Genomic DNA, 15757 nt, shown 5'->3' with positions numbered 1-15757 from the left:
ATCTTGTGTTTTTGTATTAAGTATTTTCCTAAAATGTGTAACGTTGGTAGAATATTAACTATTAAATATTCGATGTCGTGCACAAGTGTTGGCAAGTGGTACATACCATCAACGATCGACCCTTTACTAAAACTCCGTCGAAAGTTTTAGTAAAGGGTCTACCACTTTACTAAAACAACTGACTTTACTCGTTGACTTTACTGACTACATTTTTAGACTTTTTAGACTAGACTTTCGACTTGACGATCATCTTGAAAAACGACTTTAAATTTTGTAATTTTTCACGAAAAAAAATTTTTCCCGCCATATTTTACTTGACACTGGCCATGGTTAAAAAGCCGAGCGCCATATTATAAAAAAAAAAATGACAACTGACTGACAAGTCCACAGACTATTTAGAAGAAATGACGTGGTTTTTTGAAAGAATGTGAAAGAGTGATGTTGTGTTTTTATATTATTTTCCTAAAATTGTGTTATCTGGGTTTTTAATGTGTAATATTGGTAGGATATTAACCATTAAATATTCGTTATCGTGCACAAGTGTAGGAGAATGATGTAATAACCAGAAACGTGCTCTTTTGTGTTCCCTCCAAAACTCCATCAAAAGTTTCAGTAAAGCGTCCTACCACTTTACTGAATCGACCGACTTGACTTCTTGACTATATTGACTTTATACTTAGACTTTGACTAGACTTTAGACCTGACTGACCTGACGATAATATAGAAAAAAATGTATAAAGAATATTGTTTTCCCGCCATAATATTATACTCGACACTGGCCATGGTTATAGCCGAAGTGCCATTATATGAAAAAAAAAAAAAAAAAGAAATGACGTTGACAAGTCCGTGGGAGGTGAAGAAGTGCGGATATGAGATAATTTATTTAGAATTTGTATTTATAAAAAATTAGCGTTCATATCCGATAATTATTAAAGTATTACAATGCTAGCCAACAGATATATAAAACTAATGAGATTAACAAGAGTCTTAGAAATTAATAAATATAATTTTAATAATTGCATTTCGATAAACAGCAAAGATCGAAGGTTATAAAATATTTTTTGTATTATACTATTTATTGATTAAAATAAGTTATACCATTTTGGTATTATATAATTTTTAATGTTTCAGCCGAACCAGGAATAAATACAGTCTATACGAAACCTTGGTAAATGCGAGGCCAATAGTATCCTCGGTTGTAGTACAAGACAAAACTAATCTACGCAAGACCGTCTCGTCGCAGGAAGTTCTAGAGAAACTTGTCGCAGGGCTCTCTACTGATATTTACCAAAAGAACAGAGTGTATAAAAATGATTTGATGCGAGTTATGAGTAAGGTCAAGGAGGGAAACTTCTGTACAAAGAAACAGAGCCTGCTGCTACTGCGATGTTGTACACAACTGTTAGCCGATGAGGCACCGGCGACGCGACTCGACTTGGCTGAACAGATATGGAATACTATCAGGTGACACATTATTGTTATACGAAAAATCCTTTCTTACTGTTTCTCCTCTTGTTTTTGTTAAGTATTTAAAGTGTTACCTATTTCTAAGTTATACAAACTTGTTAAGAACTTTAAGAAGAATGAACTATATTGCAAGTAGATCATACTCGTAATTTAAAGTAAATCAGTTAGTACTTTTAATATTTATGTCTCAAGCCCCAAGTGGTCACTGGTGACCGTGATAACAATAGAGAAGCTATTGTGTCTGGTTATTTGGTATTTTCCACGATCATTATATATTAAAATAAGATTGAATTGTTAGGAATTATATTTTTATTGAATATTATATTATATTTAGTATGTATGTATTTGTAATTCTTCATGTTTGTGTCTGATCCAGGTCACACACAGAACTGACGGTGGATCACTACAATGAGCTGCTGAAGGTGTACATTGACAATGGGAAGTGGCTGACAGTTAGCTCATTTGTGCAGGAGATGTCACCGATCATACCCAACATTACCACCTATGAGCTCATGCTGAGGGCTCTCGGAGAGGTGAGTTATGCTAATACAGAACTTTTCTTCAACATGTATGTATCGTAAATACTATTATCGTAGGTACTATTATATTGTAGGTATATCTTTTTGATTTAGATTTAACCTATGCTATTTCAGGCGGGAGACATTGATCAAGCTACAGAGGTAATATCCAACATGAAGACTCAAGGTATAGCTGCCACCGAGAATGTCTTCAACTCACTCATAATTGGTCAGGGGAAAGCCGGGTTGGTGGTTGTCACAAATTATTTACAGTTCAAAGTTCCAAGATCAAGATAATATTCTAGTATACTAGATGACCTGATGAATTTTGTATCAATGTCTTCCTAATACAAGTCTTCCCTGGACTTCTACAAATATTCAAGACAATTTCAAGACTAAAATTAGCCAAATTGGTTTAGCCATTCTCGAGATGACTTCAGTTCATCTCATAGTGTGGAAAATATACACACTTTATATTTTAAAAGAACATTTACCCAATTTTTTTGAAAAAAAAAAACTGGGTAAATGTTAAACAAGGGCCACCATGTGATTTTCTTACACCGGCTCTTCTCGATGGGTTCGAACCCGAACCGTTGGTAGACATTCTGAAAATATTTGTTCCAAGTTTACTGAGCAATAAAACAATTTTTTATGAGCCTCGGGGTCTTCCGAGATTACATCGCTAGGCTGCTTAGAATTTAATAAAAAACTCAGTAACTTAGTCTTATTTATATCACTCAACAGTTTACATATTAACAAATTTATAATGTGAACTGTCGAGTGATATAATATAAAAAAAAATATATATAAATATACATTGTAATTTTAATGTGTTTCATGTTAAAGATCTACATCATTTATTATATTATGTACTTGTGTGTGTTTACAGGAGGATAGAGAGCGTGCAGGAGGTGCTGTCGGTGATGAAGTCGCTGCGGCTGGAGTACTCGGCGGACACGTACACAGCCGCGGCGCGCGCGTACGCCGCCGCCCGCCAGCACGACCTCGTGGTCAGCACGCTCGACGCCGCGCTCGCGAGCGGCATTCAGCTCGGTGAAACGCACGTCATGGAGATCGTTAAAACTCTCGCCGCCGTCGAAGGTGACAGCATCATACCAAAAGTGAGTTGTTTAGATACAGTGGCGACTGGCGAGTATAAGAGGGGACTATAAAGTTTTATTCCATTCAGTAAAAGTATTTGTGTAAGCTATCTGGCTAGATTATGTTTTTTGAATGAACTCTCTCCATGCTGGTGTGTCGAGACATATTTTATGTACCGCTCACGGAGTACGGAGGGGCTTTGAAGCGAAGCACAATTCGACGATAGCTGCCCTAATCCCTCTTCCCACCGTCCACCGCAGGTGCTGAAATACCTCCCAGAGGAGACCCTGCGGAGGCCGTCCATCAGCCCGGTGATGCAGGCGGCGGCGACGCAGCTGGTGTTCGCGGGGCGGGCGGGCGCGGCGCTGGCGCTGTACGAGTGCCTGCCGCTGCCGGCGTTCGGACCGCGCGACGACCGCGGTCTGCACGGCCGGAGCCTCGTCCGGGACTGCGTGAAGGCAGGGCTGGTGCGTCGCGAACCCCCCGGGGGAGCGGACCGATAATTATGTTCACCGGGAACTCTCATTGCATTTAAAAATATTTTCGTTCGGTCGATTCCATAAAAAACTAAATTTTATGCTCTTTTACGTAAATATTTTAAATATCTTTGTTATTTGTGATTTAATAATAATATTTATTAAATCATGAGTCGATAATGATATTTCTACAACATATCACTATTCCAAATGTGTGAGGTAAAGACGAGCAGAACTCGTATATCTATGTAGGGTGATATATAGTTGGTATAAAGTATTTGACTCCTCCCGATGCTAGATCTCGGAACGTCCTATTCTGGAAACCGAAGTATTCCGATTCCCAAACCAAATTCAATCAAAATATTTTGAGCACTAGAAGAGGGAAAAAGTGGAGGGACAGTTCACAGGTGGACTACCGCGTTTAAAATACTAGCGCTATGTGATTAAGTAATCAGTGAAGTACAATGTGCGGGGGCGTTTCCAGCCGTCGGGCGTGATAGCCGACGTGGCGGAGGCGCTGATGGTGTCGGGGCGCAACCCCATCGCCATACAGAACGCGGCGGAGGCGGCGCTGCAGCTCGCCCGCGGGCCGCTCGCCACCGACCTGCTCACCCACATGGCGCGCCTCGACCTGCCGCTGCGCCCCCACTACTTCTGGCCGATCCTGCTGCAGGCCGCCAAAACGCACGGGGAGAAAGGTATGACTCGAAGTTCCGAGTTTTTCTTTTTTTGGGCCCAAGATGGTTTTCGAGATATAAAGATAGCTCCCCCATATCTATCGATCGACTGAGGTGACGGTACGCGAATTTCGATGACATAATTTTCTGAGACGAATGCAATAAAATCGATAAAATACGGCCACCGCAAGGAAATCCGCTCGGTCGAGATGACAGTCGAGAAGGAGTGACGAATTGAAAACTTTCGAGCATTCGATTCACACTCAAACTAAAGCATCTCAACGACAACCGAATAAATAAATTCTAAAGACAACAACCTCTAATTAAATTATTAATGAATTGATAATAATTTAACTAATTATTATTAATGCTCCTACTCGCTAGGAGTTGCCCCTGTTTCATATTCCCATTGTGCCTCATTTGCAGGCGTGATGCGCGCGCTGGCGACGATGGCGCGGATGGGTGTGCGGGCGGACCACGAGACGCTGGCGACGTACGCGCTGCCGCACGTGTCGCACGCCGCGCCGCAGTCGCTCGTGCGCAAGCTGCAGGCGGCCGGCGTCGCGCTCGGCGACGCGGTCACCGCCGTCGCCGCCGTCCTGCTTCACGCCGGACAAGTGCGCGCCGCCAGCGAGATCTGTGAGAACTTTATACCGTATACGTGACGTTTCTGTTTGACGAACGATTAAAAAATTTTAAGTGATACCATACGACAACGGCACGGTAATATGTGTTATCTATCAGCTTTACGTCCTCGTACAAACGGCCGGAGCGCGCGTCTCGATGTCGGTATACTCGGTATTCGCCCGGTGTGTAGACCGTGACGTTCGGACTGTGTGTAGTTTTTCAATAACGACTGCGCGATTTCTTCACTCAAAAATAAGTTTTAAAGTACATTTGTATTCCCCATGTTTCTTAAATACATTTTTAATTAAGCATTACACTATATTGCGGATTTTAAATTTTTTTATAATAAAGTACCATCGAGGAAGTTGATTCCTATGCAATTGACAGACCGACGTTATTTGGTCGAATATGTCAATTCAATGTTAATTGTGATCTGTCAGCTGGGTTTGACGTAACGCGACCAAACTACTTAGGTCCCCGATTTGCATCGGAATCAACTTCTCTGATAGTACATACATCTCAATCGAGGCGCAAATAAAACAAAACTAAATGAAACATAAAGTAGACAAATTTAATTTTAAAATGCTTAAAGACGGGCAGCCAAATCGCAGGTTTACCTACGCGCGGCTGGAGGCATCTATACTTATAATATTATAATAATATTATAATTCTGAAGAGTTTGTTTGAACGCGCTAATCTCAGGAACTACTGGTCCGATTTGAAAAATTCTTTCAGTGTTAGATAGCCAATTTATCGAGGAAGGCTATAGGTTGTATAAGATCACGCTGTGACTTTTAGGAGCGAAGAAACAGAGGAAAATGAGGAAAAAGCGGGGAAAATTATTCATCTTTGAGAGCTTTCGTTGCGTGCGCTGCAAAAACGGTCCAAGATACCCAAAAAATATGTATGAAAGAATTATTCCACTTTAAGGGAGATCGCAGATGTCACACTTTTTGTGTGATCGAGTCTCGACTCGATCACACAAAAAGTGTGACGTCTGCGATCTTCCTACATGACCTAAAAATTTTCTGTGATAGTACATGTCTATCTTTCAAGATTAACTCACAATAATCGTTTTTATCTATACTTATGAAATAACATGTCCTGACTGACTGATTCATCATCGCTGAGAAAAACTGTTAAGGTTACAGCCACGACATGTGGTGAATAGGGTTGTTTTATTAAGTAGACACCCACTAAGGAAGAAATTTTGGTAATTTTACCCGAAGGGGGTGAAATAGGGGTTGAAAGTTTGATTGAAAGTCCATCATTTCTTAAGTTAGAAACATGAAACTTTATTTTTGGGCTACTGATTAAAAGTGAATGGATACGTATTTAAACGTTTCTGGAAATTCTACCCCTAAGAGACTGAAATTAGGGTTGAGAGTTTGAATGAAAGTCCGTAATTTTTTAAGTTAAAAACATGAAAGTTAATTACGTTTGCTTAAATAGGGTCCCGTTTTTACCCTTTGTATAAGGAACCACAAAAAGGGGAAAACTAAAAAAATAAAGTTCTAATAAGTTAAGAACCTTTAGGTCTTTTTATTGTATATGTCTTATATGTAACAGTGCTTTATTATATTATGACTGTATGTGTTCTAAATAAAGAAAAAAAAATGTTTCTAATATGAAACTTTATTTTTGGGCTGCTGATTAAAAATGGGTAGTATTTAATCGAATGAATGTAAATTACAGTTTTAAGTGTCAAAATTAATAAATTTGGGTTACAGAATTACTATTTGAGCGACTGACTGTGACGAGAAGAACAGCAACTTACAAATTATTTATTTGAGTTACTTAAAATTCAGAACGAGCAGCTCCATAATATTTGAGCGACCTGCTAATAGCTATAAGCTCCATAATATTTGTTTGAGTGTGAACATTACGTCCTCCATTTTTTTTTAATATTTGACAAATTTATTTTTTATACTGAGCGGCATTTTATCTTAAATGAAGTGTTTCGAATACAGAAACCACTTTGAAAAATACTTTAATGAGCAGAGTATAATGAGCTCACATTAAAACAAAAAAATGAATATGAAATAATTATGAGATAGAGCCATGCATTCTCTAAGAAACGGGCGAGACAAAGTACGAAATAGATGGTACTATTACCGTGACGACGGTTTCGGAACTGTCAGACCCGCCCCGGCCTCCGAGACTTATATAGCCGGGCGGAGTTTTTTTTCTGATTTTGGCTCGGGCCGGGACATGACCACGTCGTCGACGTTTCCAGGCGAGATATTCTCGGCGAAGGTGGACGCGGAGGTGCTTGTGAAGGCGCTGGCGGCGGGCTACGGCGGTGCCAGCGACGCGCGCCACGCGGTGCACCTGCTGGAGGACGTCACGGAGAAGGCGCGCGACCCTGCCCAGGACTGGGTGGGCCGCTTCCTGTGCGAGCTCGTCCGACAGAGGAGGGGCTTCGACGTGAACAAACTGACGGCCGTGGTCGAGGTACTGATATATCAGTAGGTAGGAGCGGATACGAAACCGTTCTCGTCATATAATATTATAGTATTGTTTTTGAGCAGGCGTTGGAGTCGACGAAGCTGCGGATATCGTCGTCGGCGGCGGAGTACTGCCTGTCGCGGGTGCCGCGCTGCCCCGCGCCGCTGCCCGCCGCGCTCGCCGCCATCACCGACCCCGCCCGACCCGACGACGTCACGCTCGCCCACCGCGTCCCCCACCCTGTGAGCACGCCGCCCGCCCTAAAACCCGATGCTAACTTTTTTACATAAAGAAGTTAGAGTCGGATTATCCATGTCCGTATTCGTAGTCTGAATAGCGTTCGGGGGATACTATCGTAGTTCGAACGTCAAAAGGTCGGGAGTCATCCGACCCTTTGTTTTCTTTATCGCTTCTTTATAGAATCGCCGATCAAAATGAGCGAAATCGACGTAAGCTTTCGATAGAATAAAGTCGATATTCGACTCGTATTACGTCAATTTCGAACGTCTCGGCTACGCGGGCTAGAGGTGGAGGGAGTGATCGTCTCGTGGTCGTGTCGACAGAGGGACATGGACGAGGCGGGCCTGGAGAGCCACCTGCGCGAGCTGGAGGCGAAGGGGCTGAACACGCGCGGCGTGCTGCGGCGCCTGCTGCAGCGCCACGTGCGCCGCGCCGACCTGCCCGCCGCGCGCCGCGTCGCCGACAAGTGTCGCGCCGAGGGGGTACGTACTAGTCGCCGTCTCCGTACTCAATATGACGTTTTCGATATGTAAGACGGAGACGAGTAGCGAGACCTCACACGGTTACTTCTAGTGTAAATATTGTTACGGATACGGACACGTAGTGCCATCTAACGTCAAACCAGCGAAACTTATCGAGGGAACACAGACAACATAAATCCCCTACTCGATACTAGATGACGCTAGGTGTACGATTACAATATGCGCGTATTTTATAGAAACATTCCAAACTTGTTTACGCGAATTAGGTACGATCAAGAATGGAACTTTCCAGAATTCGTCTCGACTCTCGACCGTATAAATAGTCGCAGGCAGACGGGCCGGTAATTTAGTTCGATACGAGCCATCATCAAGGCGACTTCGAAGTGAGAAACAAGTGATCAAAAAGTGATTCTAGTGGAACCTACGACTTGGCTACGACCTAGGACAGTGATAGTGCTTTGTGTGACCTAGTGCTTAGTGTTTGGACATAGTGCTTAGTGTTGGACTTAATACTAGTAAATAAAGTCTTCAAGGGTCAGCAGGTCTTTCTCTCCAAATCCTTCGAACCCTAACACGTAAAATAAATAAATAAACAATATTTTAATTGCCTATGGCCGGTTTCTGAAATTTTGATTTGAGTTTATCACCTACAAATGATTGTGACTGGCTAATGCATAATGTCAAAATATTTACCAATCAATGACGTTTATGAATAGGCAAAGCCCTGTCGAAAAATCTGGAAACCGGGTGTAAGAAAGCTATCGGGGTTTTTTTTAAATGAAATAAGGGGGCAAACGAGCAAACGGGTCACTTGATGGAAAGCAACTTCCGTCGCCCATGGACACACGCAACATCAAAAGAACTGCAGGTGCGTTGCCGGCCTTTTAAGAGGGAATAGGATTACAGGGTAGGGGAGGTAACGAAGGGAATAGGGAAGGGTAGGGAATGGAAGGGTAGGGAATTGGGCCTCCGGTTAACTCACTAACTCGGCGAAACACAGCGCAAGCGCTGTTTCACGCTGGTTTTCTGTGAGCCCGTGGTATTTCTCCGGTCGAGCCGGCCCATTCGTGCCGAAGCATGGCTCTACCACGTAAATGGGTGAGGGGCGAGTCTCCGGAAATTTTCAAATTCAAACAATAATGCGGGACGCATTCTATTTTAGACATAAATATCGTTGTAATTCTGCTTAGTAATTAAGGAGTAATCAATGAACGTAAAACTGTCGACGCACCAGGTGGAGCTGTCGGCGGGCATGCGGGCGGCGATCGTGGAGCTGCACGTGCGGGTGGGTGAGCTGGACGCGGCGGAGCTGGCGCTGGCGGAGCTGCGCCGCGCCGCACCCAACTTCACGCTGGACGAGCACAAGCTGCTGGACCTGGCCGCGCTCGCGGTGCGCCACCACCGCCTCGACGACGCGCTGCGCCTGCTCGACGATCACGCCCGCACCAGGTGACCACCCCCCTCCTGCCCACTCGAAAACACTATTATTGGCAATATAAAAACGTACTCGAGCTCAGCTATGCTACATATACGGCTAATTGAGTTTTGTGATCACAAAATATGAAACGACAGTGCCATCGCCCGACACACAACACACACAAAAATTGCACTATCGTAGCGCTACACGTATCTGCATACATATGGGACTGTGCCAGGACCCTCACACAACACAATATGTGCCTGTTTATTTTTAATTTCTCTAGGACAATTTCCAGCTCGATTAAAGAGTAGTTTTAATATAAGACGAGAGGGCTAACTTAAAGTTTTTACTCATGATAAGGGGGTTTTCAATAAGGACTTGACAACTTTTTTTCAAAATAAAATTAGAACTATTTGAGATTTTTCAATAATTTTAGTATCGAGTTGAAGTATAATGAAAACATTTTTGAATGGAACTCGACTTCGCTCATGTGGCCACCGCAGACACGTTTGCAGCTGCGGTGATTCTTTGAACCCAATTTTCTATGGCTCGGCTACACATTTCGGTAATTTCGCGTTAAATGTTGGCTTTGAGGTCTTCCAACGTCGTCGGCTTATCCAACGACTTGACACAGCTCCAAAGTTTATGTCTACTGAATAAACTGACAGTGACAATTCGATGTTAAGTGAAAGGGTGCGTCCACAAACTCAAAATTCAAAATTGTCAAGTCCCTATTGGAAAACCCTATATTAAAAAAGTCGATAAATACCGAGAGAGAGAGTTTTGACGTGGGAGAGCCATGCTTCGGCACGAATGAGCCGGCTCGACCGGAGAAATACCGGGCTCACAGAATACCGGCTTGAAATAGCCGAGTGAGTGAGTTTACCGGAGGCCCAATCCCCTACCCTTTTCCCTTCCCTATCCTCTCCTATTTCCTTCCCTACCCTCCCCTATTCCCTTCTCTACCCACCCCTATTACCCTATTCCCTCTTAAAAGGCCTAGTTTGCTCGTTTGCCCCCTTATTTTATAAAGAAAGTCCGCTAATTATAATGCGAATAAAAATGCGGAATTTAACTAATACACACAAACCCAAATGACAACATTCGGGACAAAGATATCGTTTTAGTTAGGAGAAACGACTCCTGCCTGTTGTAGGACGACGACGTGTATGTATGTGTGTGTGTGCAGGGTGGTACGGGGCGGGGCGGGCGTGGCGGGCAACTGCCGGCGGCTGCTGGAGGCGGTGGCTGCGGCGGAGGGGACGGGGGCGGCGGACGTGCGCCGCGCGCTGCGGACGCTCACCACCGGCGGGTACTGCCGCGCTGACACCGCGCTGCTCGCGCCCATTGTCCGCGCGCATCTCAACAGGTGAGACCTCCACGTGCTGCGAGGTACCGTAAGCCGGGGTATGCTCTGTAGTCTGTACCTACTGTACTACTAGTACGATTTGACTTCTAAAAAGGTCGTCACTGAGGGAATAAATACAATAATAGTGTTACGTGCTAGGGTTCGAAGGATTTGGATAGAAAGACCTGCTGACTCTCTTGAATTTTGAATTTATTCACTAGCACCAGGTCTAACACAAAGCACTAGGTACAAAACACTAAGAATTATCACTGTCCTAGGTCGTAGCCAAGTCGTAGGTTTCACTGGTTCACTAACTATTGAATACTTGTTTTCACTCCGAAGTCGCCTTGACGGTCGCTCGAACTGAACTGAATGACTGGCTCGTTTACCTGCGGCTATTTATATAGGCCGAGACGAGTTCCAGAAAGTTCCTTACCCGATTCGCGTAAACAAGTGCGGAATGTTTCCTTTTGTGGTGAAACCGTGACACAAAAGTAGTGTCGCGAAAACAAGCGAAGATGAATGGCAGTCTTCCGTGCTTTAATTGCGTAACTTTCTTCCGTGCATTGTAAGCGTGTTTACACACGCGCCGCAGCGGCAGCGGCACTGCCACTTCGGCGGCGCCGCTGCATACTCACAAGGGTATTTCTATGGGTCATTTTCAACAGACATAATATGAGACTAGTCGGACCCATGATCGCGCTGCAGAATCTGCGGTGGAGACAGGTTCTGCGGGCGCCGTGGCGGCGGAAAACGCTGCCGCTGCGGCGCCGTGTGTAAACACGCTAAAACTCTGGAACGAACTGTCACCAGCAGTATTTATGGACCATTACGACCTGCAAATCTTCAAGAAGAGAGCGTATATGTACTGTGAAAGAAGTTGATAGTAAAATACGATGCGGATACTTTCTTAATAAATATTTCTACGAAATACTACGTTTAGAACATAAAAATACTTCAATTAAGTGTTATACATTAACATATCCTGTACTACAACGTTTTGCATCGCAAAATAAAGTTTTTATATTGACAAAGTCACGTCGTCGGTACTAATAATTTTATTTTATTTTACTTTATTTAGGAAACAAACAGTTTTTTTAAATTAGCTTAATATAATACAATTTTTACTTAAAAACTAATAGTTCCATAAAATTTTACTAATTTAATTTTACAGAAATACATGCTTTTATAATTTATACAAATAGTTCCATAAAATTTTACTAATTTAATTTTACAGAAATACATGCTTTTATATTTTAAATTTCAGTCACTATTAATAATAAATAATAATTATTATTATTCAAGTGTTGCAAAAAAAAAACTACTATAATTAAAAGTTATTTCAACATTCGTAACACTAGTTCCCTACTTTAAACAGTAATCGATCAGATATGACGAGGTCGATAGAGACCGTATAGTAACGTAAAACCAATTTCCTTTGATGGTTTTCTGTTTCTTTTATTGATTTTAAACAAAATGTCCCTACTCTGGAGAACCGTCGGCGTCGCCGTTCCGAACAGTTTTCGAGTACACCGCTCAGCCTCCCTTCCTGTTGCAAATGTTGATCTAAATTAAAACGACGCAACTGTCTTAGGGACGACTTGGCGGGCGCGGTGCGGGAGCTGGCGAGCCTGGCGGAGCAGTACAACAAGACGCCGCTCAAGCACGAGGTGCTGTGCGTGCTGCTCACGGCGCTGGGCGAGCGCGCCGCCGCCCGCGCACTGGGCGAGCGGGCGGAGGGCGACGCGGCGGGCGGCGCGGCGGGCGGCGGGGAGGGGGGGCTCGCTGACCTCGTGCGGGCCGTGCTTGACATCGACCGCCGGTTACACGGCGCCGGGGCACAGGTCATTGTCATTGAGTTCTCTCCCTTTTTGGTTTCAAATTTCGTACAAAATAAATATTAGATTATTACGATATACTTACCCCCGGTTTCTGAAAAGCCTGTCAAATCACTGATCAACTAACACTGCTATTAATTTAGCATGGATGTCAGTTTCTGTTACATTGATCAGCCGAAAATTAACTAATCTATGATCATTTTAATTTCACTAGCGATTTGTTTGTTTTCGTTCATTGCTTCACTATTAACTATCAAAAATGCAAATTAAATGTTAAAAGAAGGAATTGCAGACTGTCATTGCTTTCAAAAATGTTCTGGGAATTTCAAATCTGATACTTTTTGAAACATTGATCAGACGAAAATTAACTAATCTGTGATCATTTTGATTTGACAAGCGATTTGTTTATTTTCGTTCATTTGTCAGAATTCCGAATTTCAATTTTTCAGACGATATCGAATACTAAATTCTTCTTCATTATAGAAATGAAATTGATTATAAAATACATTTTTTGCAAATAAAACGAGTATTGCAAATAGAACATTTTATTTGCATAATCGACGTATTTCTTACGATTTTTTATTAAAAACTTCATAATAAATGTGTTTCTTATAGTAACATAGGTTAAAAGAGAAAATGTAGATTCACATAAAAAATCAATTGAATTCATAAGTTAATTCACCCACAATTACCGATTAGTTGACACAGCTTTTGACAAACCTTTAATCTATAATCACGGCTTGACAAGCGTTTCGGAAACCCAAAATGGCGGTTGACATATCATTTTCGAGTCAAATTGAACATCTGCTGTCAACTGACGCGCTGATCAAATTAAACTATAGTTTGTGCGTTTTATGATGATATGCGTGACACATTATAATTGACAATTGTAGGGAAGTTACCTAACAAAAATTAATCGATAGTTTAAAAATATCGAATCACTTCGTAAAGGAATTGCAATCGAAATTATCGATTTCGTACTGACATTTCACTGGTGCCGGCGATTTAAGATGGCCGCCTTTTTTTATCGATTTGATTTTTTTTTATTAAATAAGGGGGCAAACGAACAAACGGGTCACCTGATGGTAAGCAACTACCATCGCCCATGGACACTCGCAACATCAGAAGAGCTGCAGGTGCGTTGCCGGCCTTTTAAGAGGGAATACGCTTTTTTCTTGAAGGTTTGCAGGTCGTATAGGTCTGGAAATACTGCTGGTGACAGTTCATTCCAGAGTTTTACAGTGCGCGGCAGAAAGTTACGCGAAAAACGCACTGTGGAAGACTGCCACTCATCAAGGTGATGAGGAATGATTTCGATTCAACCGAGTCTATCTCTATTGACATAAGTTCCGTTTCATGCATATCACATTTTTCAAATGTTTTCGCAACAATAATAATTTTATACTCCTATTTCACAGTTAATATTTATAATTTTTATTAATAAGTTAGCATTTAGCATCTTTTCATTTTTATTCATTTACAATTATAATTGTAAATGAATAAAAATGAAAAGATGCTTCCTATAGGAAACATTTATTTTTGTAGATGGAATATAATTTATTACATTTTGTTTTTTTTTGTTTTCTTGTAAAAAGAACCCGTAGCAAGGAACATGAAAACTGTCACCCATATCATCTTAGAACGCACAAACTATAACTAACCGTGCTTCTAGCAATCCAATTGTTACTTGACAAGAGATATAACAGGCGATTAGTTAATTTTAGTGTTGATCTGCCTTTCAGAAACCGGGTGTTAATATACAACAAAAACGAGCGAACTATTTTCTCGGTAAACAGAAGAAACAAAATTGTTTGCTTGATTTCCTCTAAAATATCATAACAATCTTATAAAACGAATAACTGTCTTTTATTGTTAGGGTCAACGCACACTGGGACGCAGTCAAAGCGTCGCGATTTGCGCGTCGCGTTCATCTTTTTTTTTCATTATTTAAGTACAAATTCCTGCTACTAAAATGTGCTGGCGCGCGTCGGCGCTTCCATATTTTCATAGCAGAAATTTGTACAGCAATAATAATATTGAACAATAGAGATGAATATGCTTCGGCTAAAAACTTGACGCGCCCTAATGTGAGTAGAGCCTTATTCCTCCTATATAATCGTAACGAGCAGATATCGGTGCTGGCCGCGCTGGCGGAGGTGGGGCATGCGAGCACGCTGCGGCGGCTGCTGCTGGACCCCACGTTCACGTTCCCCGGCGCGGCGCTGGCGCGGCAGTGCGCGCGCTGGGCGGACGAGCGCCGCGCGCGCCCGCTGCGCACCCTCGCGGACGCCGCGCGCGGCCTGCGCCGCCTCGACCTCGCGCACCTCTACGAGCTGCTCATGGACGTCTACCGTGAGTTGACCACTGGGATGCCCGCCGGATGCGAAACGCTAACGATATGGCCTAGTTCGTGCTCAGCGGCAGCTCCGGTGTGATGAGATATTTGTAAATGTATATCAGTAAAACGAAATAAAATATGAACTCGTGCAGAGCGGGAGGACGACGTGTCGGCGGCGCTGGAGCTATGGCGGGAGCTGCAGGAGCGCGACGTGCCGCCGTCGCCGCGACTGTCGCGGACGCTGCGCGCGCTGTGCGACGCCAACCACGCCCCGCCGCCGCCGGGCCTCGTGCGACAGACGACCGCCGCCTCCTAGGGTGGCGACCCATCTACCGTGTTCCGAACGAGAGTTTTTGTCGCCGCTAGTAATATAATATTAAGGTATTGAAACAGCGCTCTAGTGGCAATCGATTCGATGCCCTAGAAACGCAGGTAATTTTCCCCGACGAGTAGCGGTCGCGACTCGGTCGAGACGCGGCTCGGGCGCGCTGTGCCGGTATCGACCGGTATTGACAGTGACGCACTGCGAGTTATTAAAATAAGTTCATTCTGTTAAGTTCGTAGAATCTGTGATATTAACTACTACAATAAATATTTATTGTTTTCGATTTAGTTTTGAATTTGCAACATCGTTTAGACGTCGAGGAGTGATGAGCTCATTACTAGAGATGTGTCGATTGTGACTTGTGATTTAGTACAAGTGGGCTAAAAATATTTATAACAGTCATATTTACTCTGATAAATATAATTAAAATATAATCTCTTTAAATAAAAGTC

At 43.0% G+C, this 15757-nt stretch overlaps 1 protein-coding gene across 1 annotated transcript; it reads left to right on the top strand.

The window, feature by feature from the left end:
* Window positions 1-858: 858 nt before the first annotated feature.
* LOC121730592 (leucine-rich PPR motif-containing protein, mitochondrial) lies at window positions 859-15585 on the top strand. Its single transcript, XM_042119702.1, has 16 exons — window positions 859-1046; window positions 1132-1464; window positions 1844-2000; window positions 2121-2230; window positions 2875-3106; window positions 3347-3553; window positions 4047-4260; window positions 4666-4878; window positions 7103-7320; window positions 7398-7556; window positions 7878-8036; window positions 9271-9485; window positions 10646-10825; window positions 12399-12648; window positions 14772-14994; window positions 15133-15585. Exons 1-16 carry the CDS (start codon window positions 943-945, stop codon window positions 15294-15296), a joined length of 3138 nt encoding a protein of 1045 aa, XP_041975636.1. The 5' UTR covers window positions 859-942; the 3' UTR covers window positions 15297-15585.
* The last annotated feature ends 172 nt before the right edge of the window (window positions 15586-15757 follow it).

The sequence above is a fragment of the Aricia agestis genome, chromosome 9, assembly GCF_905147365.1.
Source record: "Aricia agestis chromosome 9, ilAriAges1.1, whole genome shotgun sequence".
Classification (NCBI taxonomy): Eukaryota; Metazoa; Arthropoda; class Insecta; order Lepidoptera; family Lycaenidae; genus Aricia; species Aricia agestis.
Note: the sequence above shows the minus strand (reverse complement) of the source record. Positions and strands in the feature narration are given on the sequence as shown.